The 18,150-nt window shown below is 36.5% G+C and overlaps 1 protein-coding gene across 1 annotated transcript; it reads right to left on the bottom strand.

Moving 5' to 3' along the window:
- Window positions 1–426: 426 nt before the first annotated feature.
- Window positions 427–3,173, bottom strand: LOC108487620 (transcription factor bHLH62-like). Its single transcript, XM_017792004.2, has 7 exons — window positions 1,934–3,173; window positions 1,694–1,861; window positions 1,527–1,592; window positions 1,379–1,447; window positions 1,210–1,281; window positions 904–1,128; window positions 427–806 (listed from the first exon to the last, which is right to left on the bottom strand). The coding sequence occupies exons 1-7, from the start codon at window positions 2,792–2,794 to the stop codon at window positions 714–716; spliced, it is 1,554 nt and encodes a 517-aa protein (XP_017647493.1). The 5' UTR covers window positions 2,795–3,173; the 3' UTR covers window positions 427–713.
- Between the last annotated feature and the right edge of the window lie 14,977 nt (window positions 3,174–18,150).

Raw genomic sequence — 18,150 nt, 5'->3', positions numbered from 1 at the left:
TCCAGCTCAAGGAAACAGATCATTGTTAATAATAAAGTAAAGACTTAAGTGACCATTTGTCCCCACCCTTAACAGCTGTTTACAAATAAACAAATCTACATAAAATAAACAAATCTAATTTTCCCATTAGTTAAAACAGATTTGAATTTAATCCCCGCCCCAACATCTTCAAAATTTTCAGCTAAATACTATCAATCATTTTCATTCAACTCTAGTATTTGTTTGGTTGCCAAGAAAGTGAAAAGGAAAATGGACAAATTCATGGGATTCAGTTTTCATCAATATTCCCCTAACTAAAATCTGGGATTTAGCTCGAAATAATATCTTTGTCTGTCCATAATTCAAATTCGGTTAAGTTAGGTATAAAGTTTCTCAAATGGAAATATCAACTTTCATTTCTAAATTAGTTAAGGCCAACACACATGGTTGAAATCATAAATAATGCACCACTTCATTGCAATTAGTCCTACCATATTACAAATCAGGAATCCGTGTAAGAATTCGCTAAAGAATGAATTTGCAGAAAACAATCTGGGAATATTCAGATTAATAGATCAATTTTCTCTCAAGCTGTAATTCTTCTGTATATACAAAGGCCTCTCTTGGTCTCTCATGGAGGGCCTAAAAGTGAATCAGAAATTGTTGTTCTAATGGTTAATTACATCTCAGTTTTCACTTGGCATGCACCACATATAATTTCATCAAAATCTTGTTCAACTATGCTTACTTTGACAGCTTTGTGGTGGATTCTGGCCAAATCCCATTTGAACAATGCTTTGGAGGTCATCATCCCAAAATGATCCAATCTGAAGACAATTTATTCAGCTTTCGGTTAAGATTCTGAACGATATTAACCAGGAATTAACTACAAACTACACAGAGACTAGTGGTTTTATTGATTACCTGAGGGTTAGCATCAGTAATACCATCAACAGGAGGAAGCTGCAAGCCTTGTGTTTTATGCAAGGCAGCATTTGCTGGATTCATTGAGAATTGAATCTGTGTGTCATTGGATATGACATTGTTCATAGGAAGCCCTTGCTGGGGTTGATACCTTAAACCGAATGCCAGCACAGAAGAATCCATTGGATAATGAGAATGCGGCAAAGATCCACGAGACCGAAACATCTGCAGCAAGTTTGTCACTCAAAAATTCAGATGACTTAAACCATAAACAGATAACAATACCATGGAGGAATATTAACTTACATCCTTAGACAGTAAGGCTTCCGTGTTAGCATTCATCCTTGGATTTACAGTAGCCAACTTCATAGATAAGAACTGTAGAAAATATAGAATATAAGAAGCAATTTTAAGCACCCAAAACTGAAATCAATAGTGCAATTAACGAAAGAGACACGGGAGAATTCCGGTTTACCTCGACCTGACGCTGCAACGACTGCACATAGTTAATAATTTCATCAAGCATAAGTGCTTTGCCAGTCACCTGCAACAAATTTTATTCACAATTTAGTAAATTCCCAGATTAAAAATGTCTGAAAATGGTGTACCATCTTCAAACTCACCTTATTGCAACCTGGAACAAGATCCTGAAGGAACTTCATCCTTTCACTTATTTTCTCTCTTCGAACCTGGATATATACAAGATTACAAAAGGATAAACAGATGAATACAAATCCTAAATACCCCCCGCAATGAATGACTAAAGATCCTTGGTTTTGAAGTTTCTTACTCTTTCAGCAAGACTATGGCTATCAGTTGCTTGACCCCTTCTGGCCCTGACATGGATGTAGTCTTTTGGCGGCTCTGGTGGCTTGGGATTCTCTTTATTTTCTGCTTTAGCACTGTCATTTTGTTGCTTGCTTCGTTTGGCAGTGGATTCATCGTTCTCCTCAGCAATCTAAAATGGATAACAATGTTAGTTTCCCTATAGATTTATCTTCAGAATTTGATAATTCAAAGACAGCAATACCTTAGCATCAGCAGCTGCTGGAGATGGGGTTTCTTTTGCTTTCCCTCTGGGCATTGATTTCCTTTTCCTGGCATTGGCATCGTTTTGGGCTTTGATGCTTGAACCCACACCTGGGATCTGTTCAGATATTGAAGATTCATCCTTGGAATCACCATTCTCTGGCGATGAACACCTTGAGAGCCTACTGTTTCTCTTATGAGAACATGAATTTCCATTCTGGAGTGTGTTCTTGTTGCTGTCTGGAACATGTACTTGAGATCCAGTGACCATAATGGATTGATTCGTGGAAACTCTGGTCAGCTGAACAAATTCAGCTTCAGTCACTCCAAGCTGAGCATTTAGGCCATTAAAGCAGGAATATCTAGCAGCCCTCTCAGCAAATCCAGGGTCAGCTGAAACTGGTACCAAGCTTGGATGTTTGAGTATCTGGTTTCCTCCCATCATAGAAAGATTGAGCTTGGGTGGTGAATCCAATGAAGAAGTGTAACAGGAAGTGTTGGAACTGCAATTGTTGTTGTTATTTGGTGGTTTAATGAAAGATTGGGGTGAAATATCACCAGTATTACAAATATTTCCTAATTTTCCAATCAAATCTGTCATCATTGTATTATCACCAGAAGCAGGAAAATTAGTACTTCCAGCATTGGATGCAGCTGGAGAACACACCATAGAACTCAATGCTGACTCAAAGGGATCGCCCTGATCCATTGAATTATGCCATTTGGGATTCAAAAAACAACTTCCAACACAATTCAGTTCATCTGTTTCCATTTCCATCCCAAAACTGCAAGAATTCCAACCTGCTTGTGCTGCAGCAGCTCTGTTAAGTTCCTCACCCATAAAAACCTGATCTTTTTCCATGGGAGAGAACAAAAAAAAAAAAACTTTGTAGGAAAACTTGAAGACACAGATGGAGAATAAGGGTGAAAACCCAAGAAGAGGACACAAGAAACAACCCAGAATTATATTCCAAGGAAAAACAAGAAGCAAAGGTTTACAGTTGGAATTGAGTGGAAAAGGGAGGTTGTTCTTATACAACAATGATGATGGCAATGTGAAAAAGCAAAGAGAAGAGAGTGTGTGTGTGTGTGGGTGGGTGTGTGTGAGTAGGAGTTGAGAAAAAGCAAACCGAAAAAGAAAAACAAAGAAAGAGTGATGAAATGTGGGAAAGTGAAGAGCAAGCAAAGATAGATAAAGAAAGAAAACGTCTATTTGACCTTAAAAAGAAAATGAAATAAACTTTTTCAACCAATTCATTTTTTAATTTTTTCCTAATTTAAAATAACACTTATAAATTAGAAAATATTAAGTGAAAAAATAAAACACCAAGACTCAGCCTAATACTGGCTGCGTAATAGACGGCGGAAGGGAATGCGGAGCCTTCAACGTTTCGAATTGATTGAATACATTACAAATTTTCAAAGACAGCTACTCCAAATTCTTCTTTTAACTACCATTTAATTTTATAATTTCAATATATATTAATATAAAATATTATTTTAATATAAGCGGTCACTTCAAGTTTAAATTTATCTTTAGTCTAGATAAAAAATAATAATTTCAATATATTTCAATAAAATATGTATATTTAAATACATTAATTTGATTTTTAAAATAATATATTAATTATATTTTAAGAATTTTAAGAGTTAATATTTAATGCATTCACGGTATAATCATAGTTATATATGCATATCAATAAATAATATTAAAATATAACAATAAAGTAAAAATAAAAAATAAAAACTAAGAAAGTATATTACTTTCATTCAAATTTATATTTAAGTAATTGTAAAACACTGTTTAAAGACTTCAACTACAAATTTTAATATAGATTGTCTACTATAATGATTTAATCAGCTTTTTTTTTAAGATGTCAAGGTATACAATATAAATGTCAAATAGTAATAATAATGATAATTAAAAATAAAATAATATTTGGTACACTATTATTGGAGTTTTAAACTTCACAAACATAGTTAAGAGGTTAACAAGTGTCCTATAAGGGTATAGTAAAATGAATTAGTATTTGGTAGATTGATGGTATACTTTTTTTATTTAACAATTAGCCATAAAAATTGTCATGTGTATTTTTAAATATTTATTTTTAATATTTTATTAGGGAAATTATTTAGTACACTGCCAATAGAGTTTTTAGACTCCGCAAATAGACTGAGGAAGTGCCAAGTGTCTTACAAGGATATGGTTTTAAATATTTTTAGAAAAAGAGACACATAACAGTTTTTTTTAAAGCTACTTGTGGAATAAAAAAATACACTTTCAATGTACCAAATAATAATACATTTTGTTGGGGATCGACCCTTATAAACAATGAAATAAAAAAAGTAGAGAAGATTGAACATGAATTTTACGTGGAAAACTCCTCCAAAGAGGATAAAAACAACGAGCAAAGGAGACTTTGAATTTTTACTAAATGAGTAAACAAATGAGAGTACAAGATGGAGAAAATAACCCTAAAAGAGCAAAACTCAAAACTCGAATACAAAGCTCTCTCAAAAACTCCCCTCAAAACTTTACATCAAATCTCTAATAAGGGATATTCTATAAACTCACTAAAATAGGGTTATAAAGACCCTTTAAATAGGCTAATATTAAATTCCTAATATGACTAAAATATTCCCAGAGTAATCAGAGTTTAATTGAGACAAAGAAGTCTTGTTGAACTGTCAAAACTTGGCTGCATAAGTTGGGAAAACATCGTGACGTCCATGCTCTCCTCGTCACGATGTCGATGCCACGTTTATCTTGGGGTTTCATTGTGTTGTTCGACATCCCGACGCTCATCGTCGTGACATCAGGCCTACTTTTGCCCTTATTCAATTGCTCATCGATTGTCAATCTAAGTGCCTGCAAAGAGTTTGATAAATGCGAGGCACACCCCACACATTTACTGTACCCTATAGAAAACTTGTTGATCCAATAAACTTACTTATGGAGTCTAAAAACTCCACTAAAAGTGTACCAAATATTATTTCATTTTTAATTATTATTATTATTTACTATTTGAGAATATGATTTATAATGTATAATTTGACATCATTAAATCATTATAGGAGACAATCTATATTAAAATTTTTAGTTGACGTCTTTAAGCAATCTTTTACAATTATTTATATATAAATTTGAATGAAATAAATATACTCTCTTAGTTTTTCTCTTGACTTTATATTGTTATATTTTAATATTATTTACTAACATGCATATATGAGAAAGGTGTTTTTTAGAATGCATTTTTAAGAAAATCTCGACTCCTTTAGTTTTATTGATTAACATGTGGAGAATTTATTATCCCATCATTTCATGATGATAAAAAGATAGTACTATGAACTCAACACTATAACGGGTGTTGAATTTGTAACACTCCAAATTCGGCCTAGACTTTATAGTTGAATCTGGTAATGTTACAATGAAGGAATTTGAAAACAGTATTATTTTGATATATAACCCATATTCGTTTATAACTATTACTGAAAGCGTTATTTAATTAACTCATTTGCCAAAACATAATTTACAGCGGAAGTCTTAGAAACCATTATATTTTGTAAATTCAGTTTGTATTTTCAGAAAAAACCATTATTTTCGTAAAAACCATGTTTCTAGCCAACCGTCGCAAATAAAGAGTCAAAATGAAAATCCAAATCCAAAATAAAAACTAAATAGTCCGAATAGTCCAATAATTACAAAACTCCCAGAAATAATCCTTAATTAAATAAAAACAATATTTAAAGTTAGTTCACGAACTTGTGGTCACCATGAGATTCCGCCGCACCGATCCGCATAAGTCTGTGGATTACCTAAACAGAACTGACAATCAGAAGTGAGTTTTCGCAAACTCAGTGTGTCACCCAACAAAAATAGACATGCAATACATACAAAAATCTCATATACAGTCAGATACAGATTCGGATCTAAGTCCATAACAGATGCAGTTATTAGAATCAAATAAGCAAAACAGATATAGTAAATCATACCCCCATCCTCTACACACCATCTCCGACCATCCCATCACACATTATGGGGTTAAAAACACCCATGTATCCCTACACACCGTATAGTGTCGATGCGACATGTTACAGATAATATGTAGCCAAGCTGCCAGAATATAGGCAAAATGTCGCTGTACTGATCACTTCCTCCACATATTCAAAACCCACCCCAAAAACAAATACAGAATACAAATACAAAATTAACAGATTTAATATGCTTAACATGCTTGTATACAGACAATATGCATACTTAAACAGTACAGTTAGGCATACATATAGTATCCTACTCAGATCAGCCTCTCAGAATATCCTAGCATACAAAATAGGGTTTGGTTAGCCCTTATCGACCCTACGGTAGGCCCATAGTCGATCGGAATGACCCATGTAACCTAAGAAAGAATTTCAGAATTATGAGCCCATATGCCCGTGTGGCCTACACGCCTAGGTTGGCCTTGCTTGTGTGGCCCACACGGCTAGACCAAAACCCACATGGCCGTATGGCATGCTCGTGTGAGCCCACATGCTCATGTGGCCCACACGCCCAATATTACCTAACTCATGTGGCCCACATTGTCACACTCACACTATCACACAGTCGTGTCCTGCATACAACCATGCCTTCGTCAAACACACAGCCAATCACACGCTTGTATGGCGTCAATAGAATGCTTTTTTAACTTTCGCCAAAGCTCGATTTTTCGCGTTAAGAACACACACTTGGTATAATTTTAATGCGAAATCACTCTCGAGCCAACCAGCATATAAAATCGATACAACAAAACTTCCAAAATCAATCTAAATTCACAGTTAAACCAAACTAACGAAACTGAAAAGGGTGAAATTTGAGTGTTCAACACTTACTCGGTTTCCTGAACGACTCCAACTATGATTCTGCAAGAGGAGAGTCCCGTTCTTCACGATTCGCTGCTGTTAAAACCCTAAAAGTCAAACTAATGAATAGGGCAACATCATAAAGATGGCATTAAAAGAAACCTCCATAACAAAACCCTACTACCACCACTTACCAAAACGTACAAAAACACCGCAATTAACAGGAAGATGAAAAAGAGAAAAAATTTGATAGTGGGAACAAAAATAAAGCTGTCAGAAAATGGGAGAGGTTTTCTTTCTTGGAAAAGAGAAAAAATAAAATTACCCCTAAGGAAATTTGATAACTTACCCCTAATTTTCCTCTCACTCCCAACTAACTTGCTAACTTACAACCACCTCAGAATTTCGGTTCCTATCAACCTCTATCAAACACCAGAAGCCCAGACCCAACAGGGATAAGTCTAGGATTAAAAAATAATAGAATTTTCCAAAAGTGGAACTTGAACCCCAAACCTCACACAAACACCCAGAACACTTAACCACTAAAATAGATACACATTTGTGTTAGGTATTTACAGAAACAGAAATAAATTATTCAAGAAATTACAACTCTACCCTCTAAAAGAAATTTCGGCCTCGAAATTTACCTAATCTGAACAGATGAGGATACTGCTGACACATCAAGTCCTCAGGTTCCCACGTGGCTTCCTCAGAACCATGATTCCGCCACTGAACCTTCACTAACGATATGAACTTCCTTCTCAGAACCTTAATATCTTGTTCTAAAATTTGAATAGGCTCCTCCTCAAAAGTCAAATTCGTTCTAACCTCGATCTCCTCAACAGAGACAACGTGAGATGAATCAGACCAGTACCGCCTCAACATCGAGTCGTGAAACACATCATGGATACGGTTCAACTCTGGAGGCAGCTTCAACTGATAAGTTACCAGTCCCACGTGCTTCCACGGAGATACCTTAAGGAATACGAAGTTACCCATAGTGTACTTGATATCTTTCCTTCTCAGATCTGCATAAGACTTCTGTATATCAGAAGCCACCTTCAAATGATCTCGAATCAATCTAACTTTATATTTAGTCCAGAAACCTACTCAAGACCCAAAATTCGTTGCTCACCCAACTTAGTCCAACATAACAGAGTACGACACTTACGACCATACAAAACCTCGTAAGGTGCCATCTGAATGCTAAACTGGAAATGTTATTGTAGGCAAACTCAACTAACCGTAGAAAATCCTTCCAACTACCTCAGAAATCAATCACACAACTCTAAAGCATATCCTCTAGTATCTAAATCACCCTCTCAGATTGACCATTGGTCTGAGGATGGAACGCAGTACTAAAGTCCAATCTCGAACCTAAAGCCTCATGCAATTTCTTCCAAAATCGAGAAGTGAAATGAAGATCCTTATCAGAAATTATCAAAACGAAAACACATGCAATCTTACAATCTCAGAAATGTAGAGCTTCACTAACTTTTGTAGAGAGTAGTCCATCTGAACCAGAATAAAATAGACGAACTTGGTTAATCGATCCACAATGACCCAAACAGAATCCTTCTTAGTGGGTGTCAAGGGCAACCCACAAATGAAGTTCATTGTCACTCGTTCTCATTTCCACAAGGGAACCTTAACAAGTTGTAGCAAACTCGAAGGCAATTGGTGCTCATCCTTAACTTGCTGGCACGTCAGACAATACACAACAAAATTGGTTACCTCACGTTTCAAACCCAACCACCAGTACAGTTCACAGAGATCGCGATATATTTTATTATGATCAGGATGCATAGCATAAGGGCTACTATGTGCCTCCTTCAGAATCAACTGCCTCGGATCAGAATCATTCAGTACACAAACCTGACATTGAAAACACAAAACCCCATCCTTATTCAGCCCAAAATCTGAAGTACTACCACCCTCAACCTAACGAAATCGAATAACCAAAGGCTCATCCCTTAACTATTTTTCTCGAATATGCCCAATCTAAGTCAACTTAACTTGCAACTAGGCTAACAAACCCCATCATTGAATAGACTAAAATGAGTGAACATCGCCATCAAATCAATCTTCGCTCTACAACTAAGAGCATTAGCCACCACATTGGCCTTACCAGGATGATACCCTATCTTGTAGTCATAATCTTTGAGCATCTCAATCCATCAACGTTGCCTAAGATTCAACTCCTTTTGAGTAAGGAGGTACTTAAGACTCTTGTGATTGGTGTAGATAATACACCTTTCACTATACAGATAGTGCCTCTAGATTTTTAACATAAAAACCACAGCAGTTAACTTGAGATCATGCATCAGATAATTTCCATCATGTGTCTTAAGCTGATGAGACACAGAAGACACAACCTTACCATCTTACGTTAATGCACATCCCAAATCGACGTGCGATGCATCACTATACACTACAAAATCCTTACCAGATTCAATTTGTATCAGAAGAAGAGTCTGAGTCAGAACAGACTTAAGCTTTTCAAAACTCAATTATTGTGCATCAGTCCAAATAAAAGGAACACCCTTGCAAAAAAGCTTAGTCAAATGAGCTGCAATCAGAGAAAACCCCTCAACAAACCGTTGATAATATCCTGCAAGACTCAAAAAATTATGGATCTCAGATACATTCTTAGGTTGTTTCCAATCAAGTACAGCATCAATCTTCCTAGGATCAACTCTGATCCCCTCAGCAGAAACTGTAACATCCCGAAACAGGGCCTAGTCGAAATAGTGGTTTTGAGACCACAAATTCAACATCAAAATATTTATTTTATGATTATTATGAGGCCTATAATATGATTATATGCATGTGTTAAAGTTTCACGAAGAAATTCTAAGTATAAGGTGTCTAACTGAAAATTAGGGACTAAATTGAATAAATTTCAAAACTTGGATTCTAGAAGCAATTTGTATGAAATTGCTTTAGATTATGAATTAGAAGGTATTGGAGAGAAATTTGCCCAAATTCTAAATTTTTGGACAAAAATAGGCTTGCATGGATGAAATTTTAAAGAAAGAGCATGAGGGCATTTTGGTCATTAGGCTTTTAATAAAATAAAAAGGGAAAAATGGAGCAAAAATATGCTCATCTTCTTCCCATAGTTGCCGAAAGTTGAAGGACACCATAGCTAGGGTTTCTTCAATTTTCAAGCTCAATAGTAAGTGCTCCTAAGCCCCGTTTTTCATGTTCTTTGTATTTTTGAAATCCCGGTAGCTTGCTCTTTCCATTTCTACCCATATTTCATGCTAGGCTTCATGTTAAAAAATTTACCCATGCATGAGTTATTGGTATTTTGATGGATTATGGAGGAATATGAAAGATAAATGTGTGTTAAACATCTTTTCCAAGTTGGTTTTCATAAGAAACCCTTATAGGGACCATTTTGCAAAAGATGTAAATGTGTGGTAGAAATGAGGAAAATAATGGAAAATGTGGGTTGCCATAAGAGAGAAAAATATTCGGCTAGGATTGGGTAAGAAAGAAATTGCATGTGTTTCATTATACGAGCTTAATGACTAAATCGTAAAAATGACAAAGGTTAGGGGCAAAATGGTCATTTGGACTGGGGGAAGATATTAAACTTGAAATGTATAATGTGGGGTATTAATGAGTTAATTTTGCTGTTATAGACCCCGAGGAACAAATTTCGGAGATCGATCGAGGTAAACGCAAGGTTTCAGAATAACCGAAACACAATCCCGAAAAGAATACCAGGTAAGTTCAGATAACTTAAAGTAAACCCCTAATATGCATAATTGAATGGTTTATGAATGCATGCTGATTGCATTTATTATTAGTATGAAACATCATTGAAATGCATATTGATGGTAACATGTAAAAGATGTCTTGGTTGAGGTTGATAAAGGAGATTCGATGGATAAACCCTGATTGATATATGTAACGAGATCCTACATGTGTTACAGTAAGGATTTAGCCCAGACGGGTAATCCGTTGATCTCAATTATGAAAAGGATCTAACCTGCGGGTGTTCCTTAAATGATCGAGCCTCCCGAAGAATATATGTGCATTACGGATTTAGCCCGGACGGGTAGTCTGAATTGGGTCTGAATTTAGCCTGGACCGGTAATTCAGATCCGAGCTCATTAAGGGTGTTTGTCGCTATAAGGGATTTAGCCTAGAATATTAATTCCGACATCACCTTACGAGTTCATATAATGGGGGATTTAGCCTGGACTGATAATCCCGCCATATGATGTGAGGTTCGCGGGAGTGCATATATGGAATGATCAGTCGTATGAGTTGACGGATAATGGGTAATCCATCGACATTTCCTAGAAACTCAACGAGATTAACATGGGATATACATATATGAATGAAATGTTGAATGATGAGCTCATCTAGTTAAATTATATGATACATAATTATGTGACTAACTCAGTGATTGAATGCATGTGATAGGAAATCGTTTTATAATGGATGATTTCATGAATTAAGTATGGTTGTGTGCTAATTACTCGGTAAGTTTACTTTCTGATTATTCGAGCTTACTAAGCATGAAAATGCTTACCCCCTTTCTTTTCCCTATTTTACAGAGCTGGAGGACTCATAAGGATTGGAAGACGGTTGAAGAAGCAATACACTATCAACTAGCCAAGCTTTGCTATAAAGATACTTCTATTTTGTTAATGGCATGTATAGGGCTTTAAGTATTTTGTCATATGTTTCATTTGAATTGCCAAATGAAGGCATGTAAAGATGCATTCATCTTTACGTATATGGCCATGAAAATTGGTTTAAATTAAGTAGGCTATGACTTACAATTTTATGCATGGTTTTAATTACAAATGATGGGTTGCTATCAATTGGCAATGAGTCACATAATTAAGCCAATTTCGGACGGATTAATGTAACATGGGAACCCATGATACTAAAGGAGAAATAACCATTTATGTATGAAACCAATGATATGAGGTTTTCATACAACTATTTTCATTAAGATTATTTACAAATGTAAAATTATGTTTTCTCTCAAACTTGGTAACTACTAAGCACAAGTAATAGAAATGGGTGACTAAAGGCTTGGAAAATAGCCTATTAAGGTCCACATGGTTAGATCCACAAGCGTGTGTCTAGGCCGTGTGTGATACACGGTTCCCTCCCATGGGCGTGTGTTATGACCGTGTGTCCCCTGCACCTAAAGTTTTAGCTCAAAGTTGTACACGAGTAGGCCACACGGGCATGCAACATGGCCGTGTTAAAATGATAGTTTCGTCCAAGGGCAGGCAGCACGGGCATCTTCCATGGTCGTGTTGATAAGTCAGTGTTGCCCACAGTTGAAGGGCATGGGTGTGCCCCAAGATACACGGGTGTGTGAGTCCATACGGCCCACCTACACAGGCGTGTGTCCCTTTATGTTAAGGAAAATTTTCTGAGGAGCCCAAGGTTAATTGAACGTGCCCGTATTTGTCCCGTATTGCCTTCTGATATGTTATACGTCTCAAAGACCTATACAAGGGATGAGATGTTCATGATTGAAAAGTTTTAAATTCAAATGAAATTTTGTGACCCGAGTTAGAATACTGAAAGTGTAAAGTTCCGGTAATGCCTTGAGCCCTGTCCCAGGTTAGATACGGGTTAGGGGTGTTACAGAAACCACGTGCCCCAAAAAAGTCACATCTCGCAACTAGAACTCACACTTGCTCAACTTAGAGTAAAGTTATTTCTCTCGGAATATTTGAAACACTATTCTAATATGTTCATCATGCTTATCTTCACTCTTCGAGTAAACTAAAATATCATTCGATGAAGAATACGATGAACTAATCTAAATACGACTGAAAAACTCAGTTCATTAGATCCATGAATACAGCCGGAGCATTCGTCAGACCAAATGGCATAACTAGGAACTCTTAGTGCCCATAACGAGTCTTAAATGTTGTCTTATGAATATCAACCTCCTTTACTCTAAGCTGATGATACCTAAATTGGAGATCTATTTTCGAAAACAATGAAGCCCCTTGAAACTGATCAAACAAATCAACGATCCTTGGAAGTGGATACTTATTCTTCACAGTTAGTTTATTATCGGTAATCAATGCACATCCTCATGGTACCATCATTTTTCTTTACAAACAAAATCGGTGCCCCTCACAGAGACACACTAAGGCTGATGAAACCACGATCCAGAAGCTCTTGAAGTTGAACCTTAAGCTCTGTAAGCTCCTTCGGTGCCATACGATATGGAACGATAGACACTGGAGATATACCCGGTAAAAGCTCAATGTCGAACTCAACTTTTTGATTCGGAGGTAAACCCGATAAATCCTTAGGAAAAACATCTGAAAATTCCCTCACTATTTTAATATCCCTAATAGAAGTGTCCCTAGAAACTGAAACACTGACGTAGGCCAAATATACCTCACACCCTTTTCGAACCAATTTCTCAGCCACCAAAGCAAAAATCACATTAGACAAGTAATCTCGATGCTCACTGATTACAACCACCTCCTTATTATCCATGGTCCTCAGAACAATCCTCTTAGTCGGGCAATCCAAGCTAACTCGATGCCTAACTAACCAGTCCATACCCAGAATTAAGTCAAACTCCTCAAACGGTAGTTTCATCAGATTTGTTGGAAACTCAGCCCCTTGCACTTCTAACGGAACATTCCTATAAGATATTAACCTGAACAGATTGCCCCAACAGACTTAGCACAGCAATCTCACTAGAAGTACAATTAATAGAAATCCCCAAGTTTTTAGAAATAGTACTAGCTACATAGGAATGTGTAGAACCTATGTCTATCAGAGCAGTATATGGAACATCAAAAATAAAGAACGTACCCGTTATCACATAGGGGCATCTCTATCCTCTCGGTGTCGAGCAATATAAACTAGTGCAGGCTACCTCACCTCAATCTGACTAGCACCTCTACTCGGTGCTCTCTGTCATCGGCCTATACCATTACCACCCCTAACTGGTCCACGGCCCCTAGGTGGCTGCTGAACTGCCCTTTGAGGCTGTTCAGAACTCAGTCCTGAAGCTTGCATCTGATTAGCACGATGTGGACACTTTCTAATCCGATGCTCCAAAGACCCACACCTAAGACAAGCCCCTAACTTCCTCCAACACTCGCCCAGATGGCGTCTACCACAATCACCACATGGCTGAATCCAAGTAGGAGATACAAAAACCCCCCACTCTGACAGGACCATCAGGTTTGACCCATTTCTTGGGCCTTTGAGTAGAACTAGAGGGCTCTAAATCCCTCTTACTCTTGGCTCTCTCATGATCCCTATTTTGGCGCTCTGCGCGCTTAACCTCTTTAGTAATCTTCGTTTTATCCACAAGAATAGCAAATTAACACTCTCTCTGTAGAACAATCAGAACCCTCAAACTGTTCCTCAAATCGTCCTTAAAACAGACACATTTCTCATACTCAGACACCACCATGCCTCGAGCGCAACGGCTCAACCTCAAAAACTCGGCCTCATACTCGGCCACAGATTTATCGCCTTACGTGAGATTCATTAACACATGCCTACAAGCAGCAACATAGCTAGCGCCACATACTTCCCTTAGAAGGCAGTCTTAAAATAATATCAGTTCAAATGTTCCCGTTAAGTACCGTCCTCAATCGACAACCACCACCGATATGCTTCATCGTGAAGCAAAGAGACTGCACCATTTATTTCCAACTCAAGAGTACAATCGATATCGTTCATAATCCTCTTTGTGGCCTCCAACCAATGCTCGGCCATAGTAGAGACGAATCCAGTGACACCCCTAAACAACTCAGCTCCATTGGACCGGAGTCGTTCAATTACTGACCCACGACCCCCAAATCTAGAATGGGGTCCAGTGATCCTCTCCAACACTCTTAACATGGCTTGGGATAGTGCGTCATCCCCAACCAAGTGGCTTTGAGACCCAGTCTCAGTAGCAAGTGAAATCAGTATCACACTCGCGTGTCCAAATTTGGCATACTGCCCAGAGAAGAAGACTCAGTTCGAGCCTTCCTACGGCTTCTACCGCACCCATGAATACCACGACTGCAAGTTCCATGAGTGCTCATCGTATATTTCAAATTTGTCTACCTTATAAAATTTTATGCATCAGTTCTAATATTTATTAGCAGATATTTTATGCTTACTTATCAGAAGTTCAGAAATATTTTAGAGGTTTCAGTCTCTAACTAACTTAGTATAATTTCAGAAAGTGCTAACTACAGTGTTTTTAGAAAGTTTAAAGTTCAGAAGTACTTACAGGACCGACGCCAGAGACTCGGTGTACCACACGCTCACTCAAAATTATCTAAATCATATCAAAACCAGTCATTTTTTAAACACAATTTTGGAACCTAAAATTCACAGCTAAAGATTTGAAATATGGCTTCGATACCACTAAATGTAACACCTCAAACCTGACCTAGACGTTTGGTCAAATCTGGTAATGTTACGATGAAGGATTTTGAAAACAGTGTTATTTTGATAAATCATCCAAATTTTATAACCCATATTTGTTTATAACTATTACTGAAAGCATTGTTTAATTAGCTCATTTGCCAAAACATAATTTACAACTAAAGTCTTAGAAACCGTTATATTTTGTAAATCCAGTTCGTATTTTTAGAAAAACCTTTGTTTTCGTAAAAACCATGTTTCTAGCCAACCGTCGCAAATGAAGAGTCAAAATGAAAATCCAAATCCAAACTAAAAACCAAACAGTCCGAAGAGTTCAACAATTACAAAACTCCCAAAAATAATCATTAATTAAATAAAAACCATATTTAAAGTTAGTTCATCAAATTGGGACACCGTAAGACTCCGATGCACCAATTCGCCTAAGTCTGTAGATTACCTGGGAGGAATAGACAATCAAAAGTGAGTTTTCGCAAACTCAATGTGTAACCCAATAGAAATAGACATGCAATACATACAGAAATCTCATATACAGTCAGATACAGATTTGGACCTAGGTCCATAACAGATGCAGTTATTAGAATCAAATAAGTAAAACAGATATAGTGAGTCCTACCCCCATCCTCTACATACCATCTCCGACCATCCCATCACACCATGTGGGGTTAAAAACACCCACACATCCCTACACACCATATAGTGTCGATGCAACACGTTACAGATAATACGCAACTAAGCTGCCAGAATATAGGTAAAGTGTCGCCATATAGATCACTTCCTCCACATATAAAAAACTCACCCAAACATAGATACGAAATACAGATATAGAATTAACAGATTTAATATGCTTAACATGCTTGTATACAGACAACATGCATACTTAAATAGTACAGTCAGGCATACATATAGTATCTTACTTAGATCAGTCTCTCAGAATATCCTAGCATACAAAATAGGGTTTGGTTAACCCTTGTTGACCCTACGGTAGGCCTACAGTCGATTGGAGAGACCTGTGCGACCCTAGGGAAAATTTCAGAATTATAGGCCCACCCATACTCACACCATCACACGGTCTTGTCCTGCGCACGACCATGCATTCATTAAACACACGACCAACCACACAGCCAAGCATACGCCCGTGTGACATCAACAGAATGCTTTTTCGACTTTCGTCGAAGCTTGCTTTTTTGCGTTAGGAGCACACACCTGGTACGATTTTGATGTGAAATCACTCCCAAGCTAATTAGGACCTAAAATCGATACAAAAAACTTCCAAAATTAATCTAAACTTAGTTAAACTGAACTAACAAAATCGACAATGGTGAAATTTGAGTGTTCAACACTTACTCGATTTCTCGAACGACTCTGACTACGATTCCTCGAGAGGAGAGTCCCGTTCTTCACGATTTGTTGCTGTCAAACTAACAAATATGACAACATCATAAAGTCGACATTAAAATAAACCTCCCTAACTCCAGCAAAACCCAAGTACCACCACTTACCAAAACGTACGAAATCAGGGAACTGAAAACACCGCAATTAATAGGAAGATGAAAAAGAGAGAAAAAATTTGACTATGGGAATAGAAATAAAAATGTCAGAAAAAGGGGAGAGGTTTTCTTTTTTGGAAAAGAGAAAAACCAAAATTACCACTTAGGAAATATGATACCCTACCCCTAATTTTCCTCCGACTCCCTACTCCCCATTATCCCACTAATTCACAACCACCTCAGAATTTTAGTTCCTTCCAACCTCTATCAAACACTAGAAGCAAAAATTATCACTTACGTTCATGCAGGGATTCGAACATATGACCTCCCCACGCTAACTCCTTACTACTCGAATTATTAGGCTCATTCTAATATGGGTTAACAGAAAATAATACAAATGCCTACCCAATAGGGATAAGGTTAGGATTAAAAAATAACAGAATTTTCCAAAAGTGGGACTCGAACCCTAGACCTCACACACACACCCTGAACACTTAACCACTGAAACAGATATACGTTTGTGTTAGGTATTTACAGAAACAAAAATAAATTATTTAGAGCTTACAAAGTTATTGATGACTAAAGAATTCCCTTCAAGAATCTTGTAATTATACATTGTAGTTAAGGAAAATAGGTTGATGTGGTGAAACTTGAAATTGATTTTGTTAGTTTCGAATTCATTGTTGTTTTTTAATGAGGAAAGTGACATGGATGGGAGTTGACTTTAGGCATCTCCATTTTATAAATTATGTAGTTTCATTGTGAAAGAAATTTAAAAAATCATACCAAATTCAACTTTCTTAAAATCTTCTTATCTATAATCCTATCACAGACATTTCAATATGAATAAAGGACTAGTAACTCAATTTATCAGGTAAGTGTCCATTTTCAATAATACATAAATTAGTGGTATGACATATATGATTAGTTTTTGCAGTCAATCTTGTGATATTATTGTGTGTTTATAAAACTTTATAAATAAATTTTAATTATTTTAAGAGATAATTGTGTTAATATTATTTTATATTTGTTGAATATGTTCTATGTATAGTATAAGAAAGTTGTGTCATAGTATATGGTTTAAGGTGTAGTAAGTTTTACTATTTTTCGTTTATAACAAATGTTGAAATTATTAGAATTGTGATGTTATTATTATTGTTGCATTTGTTGAATTTGTTTTACATATGGTACAAGGAAGTTGTGTTATTGTGTATGGTTGCCATTATAGTAAGTCAATGTTAATTTCGTTGGAATCATTATTATTAATAATTATTGAATTGTTAGAGCTTTGTAATATTTGGAACTTACTATTTGAAAGTCTTAAGATGGCATATCAATTATTGGCACAAATGGAAACATGTATTCGACTGATTATGAACTCATATTCCAATCGTACATGACGTTCAACATGACATTTAAGTGTGGCGCTTCCTTGGGCAAAATGAAAAAAAGGAATATAAGTGAGATATAGGTTGGAAGTACTAAG

Source organism: Gossypium arboreum, chromosome 10, assembly GCF_025698485.1.
Source record: "Gossypium arboreum isolate Shixiya-1 chromosome 10, ASM2569848v2, whole genome shotgun sequence".
Taxonomy (NCBI): Eukaryota; Viridiplantae; Streptophyta; class Magnoliopsida; order Malvales; family Malvaceae; genus Gossypium; species Gossypium arboreum.
Note: the sequence above shows the minus strand (reverse complement) of the source record. Positions and strands in the feature narration are given on the sequence as shown.

Coding starts and splice junctions, on each gene's coding strand:
- LOC108487620 (XM_017792004.2), bottom strand. CDS start 2,794: ATGGAAAAAGATCAGGTTTTTATGGGTGAGGAACTTAACAGAGCTGCT. Junction 1,593..1,693: donor GCCATAGTCTTGCTGAAAGA/GTAAGAAACTTC, acceptor GTATATATCCAG/GTTCGAAGAGAGAAAATAAG. Junction 1,282..1,378: donor CGTTGCAGCGTCAGGTCGAG/GTAAACCGGAAT, acceptor TATTTTCTACAG/TTCTTATCTATGAAGTTGGC.